At 39.0% G+C, this 9,909-nt stretch overlaps 1 protein-coding gene and 1 pseudogene across 1 annotated transcript; one reads left to right on the top strand and one right to left on the bottom strand.

Moving 5' to 3' along the window:
• Window positions 1-59: 59 nt before the first annotated feature.
• On the top strand, window positions 60-988 carry LOC128331211 (olfactory receptor 5V1-like; annotated as a pseudogene).
• A 2,216-nt stretch (window positions 989-3,204) lies between these two features.
• Window positions 3,205-4,137, bottom strand: LOC128331210 (olfactory receptor 12D1-like). The gene has a single exon (XM_053264562.1). The coding sequence runs from the start codon at window positions 4,105-4,107 to the stop codon at window positions 3,205-3,207; it is 903 nt and encodes a 300-aa protein (XP_053120537.1). The 5' UTR covers window positions 4,108-4,137.
• Window positions 4,138-9,909: the final 5,772 nt, after the last annotated feature.

Raw genomic sequence — 9,909 nt, 5'->3', positions numbered from 1 at the left:
ACTGTATGAATGCTATATGAACTGTAGAACTATAGGGATGAATAAAACTATACATAGTAATGGAAGGAAACAACCAAACTGCTGTGACAGAATTTATCCTGGGGGGCTTCTCTAACTTACATCAAGCACAACTTACCCTTTTTGTGGCCTTTGCATCTGCCTATGCTGCAGCTCTGGTGGGCAATATTTCCATAATCACGTTGATCAGGTTCTATCCTGCACTTCATACTCCTATGTACTTTTTTCTGGTCAATCTTTCTTTGCTGGATCTTTGCACCATCACTGCAATTGTTCCCCAGTTGTTGAAGAATGTACTGGACCAAAAAAGACCATCTCCTTCAATGCATGCCTAACACAGGCACATTTCTTTGCATTCTTCCTGGCCGCTGAACTGTTACTGCTGGCGGTAATGGCTTTTGACCGCTATGTGGCCATATGTCACCCTTTGCGCTACATGACCATCATGAACTGGAGAGTCTGCAGTTACCTGGTGACTGCTGTATGGGTATGTGGTGTCCTTATTGCCAGTGTCCACATCCTCTCCCTTCTCCGTTTGTCCTTTTGTGGATCTAGCATCATTAATCACTTCTTTTGTGAGCTACCTCCATTGCTTCAGCTCTCTTGTACTGACACAACCTTCAACCAATATCTGATGCTGGTGACAGACATGTTCTTAGGCCTTGGTTGCTTTCTATTGACTCTAGTATCCTATAGCTACATTGTTTCCTCCATCTTGAAGATCCAGTCAGCACAAGGGAAGAAGAAGGCTTTCTCCACTTGCTCTTCCCACGTGCTCGTGGTGACCCTTTTCTATACCTCTGTTATTTACACCTATGTAAGACCTCCTTCTATGTACTTGGATATGGACAAAATAGTAGCTGTGATGTACAGTGTGATCACCCCTGTTCTCAATCCTCTTATCTATAGTTTCAGGAACAAAGAAGTAAAAGAAGCATTTAAGAAGGTTGTGAGGCTAAATAGAGACTAAGGTCATCCTCAGAATGTAGAATTAGAATAGACATGTCAACCAACCCATTCTCTGGCCCAATGTGGAATACAATAAGAATATTAGGCAGAGAGCCCTTTGCCACATCTCTCTTTATTCCAGTCTATCATTATTCTGCTTATGAGAGAGTGCACATTTTCAAAATAGGTGTGGTTCCTGCTCTTAAGGATGTGGACTCTCATTTTTCAAACAATGCTTAATATGAGCATTTGCAGCGGGTATGTATGAGCACCAGTATACCTATAAACTCACAAATAATGTTGATGCCAAAAAAGTGTGTATATGTGGTAGAGGTGGTGGATATTATACCACTGAGTGAGTTCTTATGCAATTGTTTGCATAAGCATCTGTGGAACAGCACTATTTTCCTCATGGTTCTTTGGATCCAACCCATTATTGGAAGTTTAATTTTCTAGCTAACTATCTGCAAGATTATTGAAAATAAGTTAGAATCAAAATCCCTCAAAATCTTCTTTTGAGGGTTTAAAATAGTATCAAGACTTCTTCATTACACTAAATCACAGCACTTCAAAATGTATGCCACACTGCAGCTGAAGTTAAGCACTTTTAAGTCCCATTGATTTCAATGGAAACAGTGAGGCACATACTTACATTTATTCCATTGAAATCAATGGGACTTAAAAGTGTATAAATCTGGATAACTCATGTTCTGTATCCCCCCCCCCTTTTTGAAGGTAACAGGAGGGAATTCCCTCAATCTGAGTATTAGGCAATGTGTTGCATTAAGTGGCATACAATTATACATATTTATGCTGATTGGAATATGTTTTATGACCTCTCCAATATGTACGTGTGAAGTAATATACACTTATTTATAGATCTTTTAATAAGATGATTAATCTAATGGTTTCAGATTTAGATTTTACATCAGTATGTAAAGATCCAGTAAATGTAAAACTATGTTGCATTAATAAACTTGTATGAAATGTTGTATTTTGAAACTGAAGAAAGTGAAAAGAAAAAAGATATCTCAGAATGTGTTTTTTTCCTTTTTGTGTCCACTTCTTATATATGCTATAATTATTCATTATTTGCAATGCAATGTAAGATACAGTTGATCAGAACTCAGTCAGATGTAATAAGCCAGAATACGAGCTGCAATGCATTAAACCACTGCTACCCTACAATGATGTATCTACTTGTTTATATGGTGATGGAGTTCCTGGAAAACAACTGCTGACATTACCACTCTCTATCATATCACCAACATACTGGCCACCTTCAGACATCATGGGAAACCTGAGGTAAACCCACCTCAGGCTGGCACTCCGTGCTGTCCAAATTATCAGAACTATGGTTCCCAGACCCAACTGTTGTTCCAATTCCTCCCAGCAACCTCCAATAAAACCCCTCAGTTGTAAGTAAGGTACACTTACAAAACCAAGGCTCCAATGTGTTGTCTGGATTGGTCAATCCACCCAAGCCAGAATTAAGAGAGGAAGCTCCTCCCACTGCTTAGCTTCCATTGGCTGGTGCAGCTTTCCTTCCAAGGTCAGAAAGCCAGCATAGCGTAGTGGTTAGAGTGTTGAATTAGGACCAGGAAGACCCGAGTTTGAATCCCCATTCAACCATGAAACTCACTGGGTGACTCTGGGCCAGTCATGTATCTCTCAGCCTAACTTACTTCACAGGGTTGCTCTTCCTCGGAGGAAAAAAGAGATATAAATCTAAATAAATAAATAAACTGTGGGTCCACTGAACCAGCAGTTAGACGTTATGTCCGAAGGTGCCCAATGTATACATATACCATCACAAGCCTTGTAATATACTTCATTTAGCACTTCCAGTTTTGTATTAAGTACATGAAATATGCTTGATAGACTCCTATAAATTAGCCAACAGATTAAAACATGTCAGAGAAATTGTGAAGAATTTTTTTTAAAATAATAATGGCCCATTGCTTCAAAGTTAGTAATATTTTGACCAGAACTGCTATAAATTTTCCAAAATCAAAATTAAAAGCAGATGTGGAGGTTCTAGGTAGACAAAATTGAGTAGGAATGATGAAGGAAGCTGCACAAATTGTGATCTTCATTAATTTTCTTGGGAATTCTGGGTGTGTACAGCTTTATTTAAAAATATATATCTGACATCATAGAGCAGCACTGATGCTTATCTTCATTGCAACACCCAATTTCTCTTGTACGACTCTTCATGGATGAAACATCCTTTGAACATTATGGTTCAGTGAAAATCCTTCTGCCTAGGGTCTTCTGCAAGGCATTTTTCACCTCCCGATTCCTCAGTGTATAAATAAGTGGGTTCAAAACAGGAGTGACTGCACTGTACAAGAGGGTTACCATCATGTCTCTTTGAGACTCATCACCCACAGAGGGAAGCATATAGTTGAATAACACCGGTACATAAAGCAACCCCACCACCATCAGGTGGGAACCACAAGTAGAGAAGGCTTTATGCCGGCCACTTTGGGATTTCACTTTGAAAAGCAGGAAAGTGATAATGTAGAGGTAGGAGAGCAGTGTGATGATAAAGGGGCCCATGGCAATACAAGTGGTAACAATATTAAGCAGCATGAGGTTAAGGTGTGTGCTACTGCAGGCCAATTTCAGCAATGGTTTGATTTCACAGAAGAAGTGCTCAATGTGGTTTGGTCCACAGAAGGAGAGCTGGGCGGTTGTCACTGCATGCATCAGGGCATGAAAAAAGCCAGTGGTCCATGAGGCTGCTGCCAACATCAGGCAGACCTGCTTTCTCATGATCATGGCGTAACGCAAGGGGTTGCATATAGCGACATACCGGTCATATGCCATAACTCCAAGGAGAAGGACCTCGCTGCTGCCCAAGAAGTGGAAAAAGTGGAGCTGGGCCATGCAGCCATTGAAAGAAATGGTTTGTATGTCTGATAGAAAACCAGCTAGCATCTTTGGAACTGTTACTGTAGAAAAGAAGATGTCAAGACAGGAAAGATTCCCAAGGAAAAAGTACATGGGGGTGTGAAGCTGTGGTTCAGTTATTGCGACAACCAAAATAGCAGCATTCCCCAATAGGCTGGTCAAGTATAACAGCAAGAAGATAGTAAAGAGTGTACTCTGAAGTTTCCAGAGATCAGTCAGACCCATCAAGATAAATTCACTCACCTCCGTTTGGTTCTTCAATGCTAAAAAGAGAGCAGAAAGTAATAAAAGGTGGTGGGTTCACTGTGTCAGTCTTTACCTATATCAGGAGGCAGTAAAGGCAGAAGAGCCTAAGTGGCAAGAGAAAATTGAACAGTCCTCACATTATGCACCTAATTTACAAAAGTTGACTAAAACCTCCCCAGCCTAAATCCAAATCCAACCCTATTTCATTTAGATAATGTAATATTGATTACCTCTCGTATTGGGTGATTACATAAGATATTACTTTTAATCCAGAGTTTAAATATATTAACAATAAGGATCCACAATCTATATTCTCACTTTGTAAAAGATAGGTACCAAATGGTCATAAAAGTAATCAGAATAAAACCAATATCAATTCAAACGGGGTGTGTGTGTCTGTGAAGGTAAAGTGTGTAGTGTCTGTATGTCCATGGTAAAGATAAAAGCCATCACAAGTATATGTAGAAAAATCTGTAAAATTATATATTGAAAAGTACCAAAGGGAATGTTCCAACCGGAGTCCTAAGCTTCAAGGGAGTTAAACATCTGTATCAGAGGTATGGAATAAACTATTTCCACAAGTACCTTGTACTCCCGTTTTGTACCGTAGTGCAAGAAGGTACTTTAGCAATCTGATGTCCTGAGCCAAAAACGTTTTGACTGATACATAGTCTTCTGTGATGAATCACGCTCCTTGTATAACCATGAGGTTGTTTAGAAAATCAGCATGTAATCAAAACTGGTCTGTTGCTGTGAATATCCTCCCTCAGTAATCCACTGATTGATACTGTTTGGATTGATACTCTGGATTAAAACTAATATAGATAAAGGTATATAATATGCATCGGGGGGGGGTTGGTGGGAGGGTCTCTTTTTGTTCACCAAAAAATAGTGCATGGCGGAATGATGCTCATAAAAGGTTAACTCGTATTGATACTGAGGGAGTTTGTTTTCTGGCTTCGGAGGTTAGAAAAGTCATTTGACTGAAAATCTAAATGTGGAAAAGTCTCTTTATTGGTGTATCAAAATTCTTGGGGATTCCCAAAGGCATGGAAATATCTTTTTACAGTTAATTTTGTAGTCTACCAAAGAAAACCACAGGATTCTGTGGGTTCCGGGAGTCAAAATCAACTTCATGGCACACTTAACCTTACCTTTAGGCTGTCTTTAAACCTTTTATTTTTATTTCTTTAAAACATTTGTATCCTGCCCCTCCAGTGCAATACAGTTTAGGACAGCTCACAAAGACAATGCCATTAATAAAGCAATATAGAATTAATAAAATTCATTGTTATATAAGATGCAAATAAAACCAGATTTATAATTGCAAAACCTTCTCGAAACAGACTTTCTACTGTTTCTATTGTGTACTGTTTTATTGTAAACAACCCAGAGACATAAATTTTGGGCAGTATATAAATATGTTGAGGACAATAAATAAATAAATAAAGATTAAGAACCCTCGCTAAACATATAGGCTTTTAAAACGTTTTTGAAATTTTAAAAACAGTTTTTAAAAACCCTACGGAAGGGAGCATGGTGAAGTTTGTCTGGGAAGGCATTCCAAAGCTGAGGGCCACAACAGAAAAGATCCTGTTTCTGGTCCTTGCCAAACATATATCAATCAATGGAGGGGCCATGAGCAGGGCCTGAGATGTAGAACTGAAGTGAATGATCATAAGTTGGGGCAGAGGCCACCACCATGAACCCATTCCCGTGTTGTACCTGTTCTACTTAAGTGGGATGTCTGAAAAGGGCTTCTGTGGTGAAGTACAGTGGCTAAAGAAGGAAGCAAAGAAAAATTGCATTTGACCCCTTCCCTATTTCAATTCTCAGGAGAGAAATGTTTTACTCACCAGCAGCTGGCAAAGGAAAAATCCCTAGACTGCTTTCTGCAGATGACATGATTTCCTTGGTAGAATGGAGAAGATTGCTTTCCACCTGGGAAAGTGCTACAATAGAGGGGGGGGGGAAGTGAAATAACACAAAAAGAAAGCTGAAGTAATTGTCTTCAAAATAAAATGATTTTAAACATAAAGCAGCAGAGGTGTTCTTCTTACCCCTGGACTTGCAGGCCAAAGTCCAGGGTCTCCACACCCTTGTGGGTCCCCAAATCTTTTTTAGTCTTTCCTGGGTGGTATGGTCGCTTTTAGAATGTGTAAAAATACTGTTTGTGTAGATGGGGAGGGGCTTCCAAAAGCCTTTGGTACAGGCTCTAAAATTACCTAGGTGCACCTCTGTCAGCAGATTGGCTTTGGTGCACATAAATGAAAGTAGGTTAAACTTTAGCGATATTGGGATGTTTCATTTTATGGCTCTGGCAGTTGAAAAGTTCATTTGGATCAAGCTCTGGTAAAATGAAGCCATTTCTTGGCAGTATAGTGAAATGCTGGAAGATTTATAGGGCAAAGCAAATAGCACCCCCCTCCCCATTTTAATCCTGAACATAAAATTATATCTTCAGATTCTATATGGATCTGAAGTCTATCCTTTGTCATTATTTTAAATTTGAATTTTTTTCAAAAAAATAACACTATTTTAGGCACCCTCCCTGGTTATCGCTTGATATTATTATGAACAGGGATTGGGATAAAACTGGTAGAAATGAGAATGTGCCCAAAAGTTTCCCAATATTTAGTAAATCTCATTCAAGTATTAGAAGACACATTTCCAATTATTTCTCTCAAAATGCAACTGCAATTCAGTTGTCAAAGATTGCCCTGATCCCAGAAAACAGCTCATCTGTTCTATGTCTTTTTAACCATTATCTTCTAGATTCTGGAATGTCTTCTACTCAACTGGAATTTAGATGAGCGTGAGAGATATCTTGTACCTGATATGTCCATAATGGACAAAGTTAAGACTGCTTCTTGGCATGGAATGAGAATATTTCATTATGAGTTGGAAAACTACTTAGTTGAACTGTCTAGACTTATATTAAGGAAAACCTCAGCTATTAAGGTTTCAGCATATGGACTCTACCATGTCAGAGGGACAATACTACTACATTCCATAGAATTTATGAATTATTTTACAAACATTGGTCACAAAACCAAGTAGAGGAAAAACCTGGGCCAATACAATAATCACAGACTCCAAACTGGGACAGAATTATACACTTTGCATACAACAGTATTTATTCAAATAATAGTTTGCAAATATCACTGTCAACAAGTAAAATATCCCCAGATACACAATAATAATAATAAAATGAAACCTTGAGGTGTAATGTACAAAATCCAATATTCAATATGTAAAATGGTCAATGGTAAATTTTGTCAATATACAGAATATGTTTTAAACCAAATAACAAACAAGCTATTTGCCAATTATAAATATTGTGTCTGTTGGACAGACATATTTTAACCTCTATTCGGTCTTTATCAGCAGCCTAGTATGTAAATATACAAAACAGAATTCGTGCAACTCCTCAACTTCAGGTTTTCATCTGTCACTCTTTACAATTAACCTCATAATGGCAAACACAATGGATATACCATCAGGTTCTGTACAACGGAAAATACAGAATCCATGCCTAGCCACACATTACATTATTGCTCATTAAAAGATTTATTTATAATAGATTTATTAACCTATATGATATGCTGTTTTGAAGGTTTTTAAAACTGCAGTCTGTTTATTCTATGGAGTGGCATTGCTTACTAATCAGGTAAATTGCCATACACTAACCTAAAAACAGATTAGCCCTAGCTCCTTTCCAGTGGAACTCACATCTGCTATTTAAAAGGTATACTGTCATTTTAAATGGCCCAGGCCTCTCTATTACTCCAGGCTCAGCCTGGCACTTTGCAGTTACTTTGGAACCTTCCTGCCTTGAGGGTTCTGCACAGCTTTGGTCACATCAAATGAAGGATTCCAGATATCCTGTGTTCTTCCCTCTGGTCTTTCGCAAAGCTTCTGTCTGCCTTCCTCTTTCAGGTGTGCCTTTTCGGACGATCAGACTCTTAGCTATCTACTTAGTGATCAGCTCTCTTTGCCTGCTCTACCACCTCTGTAAAATGATCAATTTTGCAATGTTCATCCACAGAGCTTTGATAAAACCATAACACAGTGTCTTCTGCTGCTAAAACAAGCTAATAAAATATCACACTGGGCAGGGTTTGCAAAAGAAGTTTCATTGACTTTAAACAACTGCTGCTTAGGAAACTACCTGTCCAAAGGGCTCAGGAAAACATTCTATAGTTAGCTTTAAAAACTGGTTGTTGTTTTTTTAAACCTGTTTGGAAGTAATTAATCATAAAACACCTCACAGAGGGACACAGAAATAACAGTCCAAGTCATCATTTTTCATAGTCACCCTGCTCCTTACAACAGAATTGTAATATCTCTGTTTCCATAAATACATACCAAACAGCAAAAATAACCCCTGGTTCCTTCTTCCAGAAGGCCTTTGTCCTGCTAGTTCAACAGAAAACTGAGAATGGACTAATTATGAAGTCCTGGCTTGGATCAAGGAATTGTTTTATCATATAGACATTATTTTTCCCCAGGGTCAAATTGTACATTCTTTGTAAATGTGTGGCATTCAGAAACAGCATATGAGCCTGGAACTGTCTTCTTAAGTAGAACCCAACCTAATACCGCCGTCGTCTCTTTCTTTGACCTAGGAGAAATCCTGTTTCAGGCCTATGTTATGATCTCTGTAAGGGAGCAAAATAAGTTGAATTGCCAACACTTTGGTGGAGCGTGAAATGAGTAGACAAGGTTCCACAGACAACACAAGAAATTCTGCATTTTATCATTAAGATCTTTGGTTTTTTGGGGGAGTGGTGGTTCATGTGAGTTTCTCAGATGTAACATGTCTCAAAAGCAGACATTACTCTTACATGTACATGTTTATGGTGCAAGGAAATAATGGGACCTAAACATAAAATACAGGCATTTGTCAGTATTCGAGCTCATACCTCGACGAGTTGGTCCAACAAATTAAAAATGAATGTAATTCAAGTGACGAACACTGTGAAGAAAGTCTGATGCATTTAGCATAAAGGAAAGAAAGAAGCATTTATTGCTGCACAAACACAAATGACTTGGCAAGCCAGAAACCTTTGCAAAATGTGCCCTGCTTATGAAAGACTGCAGATTGCCATTTGGGGAAAATATGTAAACACACACCATACTCTAGTGCTTTTGATTGCTCATGTGGGAACAAAGCCTTTGAGTCTATGGAGAGCTTTTGGATTTGAAAGTGAACTCTTTGCATAACCAGTTAATACCACTGAATTGTATTTTTAAATGGCAAATAATATACATGTCTAAAATTTTGGTGCTGTGAATCTTTGCTGATTTGATCCAATATTTAAGAGGAAAGGGTCAACTATGATTCATAGTTTTGGGGGGTATGCTTCCTGGGACTGAATGCAGCATCTCAGATAACACTGAGGACTAGTCAGAGTCGATGGAATTTCAGGATGTGCAATGCATTATGAGGGAGGTCCACTTCCCTCAGCCCAGTTCAAAAGACCCTCATATCTGAGGGCTCTTCTATTGTGGTTTCTGTTATTCATGGATGGGAAACCTGGTTTCTCTGTTCACAGGCTAAGAATAGACCTATTTTTGCCGATTCATAGAGGCTCTACACATGATTGGTGTGTAGGGCCTAATAGGGTTCTGCAGGGAGAGCAGATCAGGCCTGCTCCCTGCACAGACAATCCTCAGGCTAGCCCTGGGCTAGCCCTGAAGCTCTCCGTCATGGAGCCGGTAGGGGCGGTGGGGATCAGGTGGCACCCAGCCCCTGGAAGTCCCTGGATTCTGGGGAGA

The sequence above is a fragment of the Hemicordylus capensis genome, chromosome 6, assembly GCF_027244095.1.
Source record: "Hemicordylus capensis ecotype Gifberg chromosome 6, rHemCap1.1.pri, whole genome shotgun sequence".
NCBI classification, from domain to species: domain Eukaryota; kingdom Metazoa; phylum Chordata; class Lepidosauria; order Squamata; family Cordylidae; genus Hemicordylus; species Hemicordylus capensis.
Note: the sequence above shows the minus strand (reverse complement) of the source record. Positions and strands in the feature narration are given on the sequence as shown.

What these genes read in the sequence shown, in the direction of transcription:
- LOC128331210 (XM_053264562.1), bottom strand. Translation starts at nt 4,107, where the DNA reads ATGGGTCTGACTGATCTCTGGAAACTTCAGAGTACACTCTTTACTATC.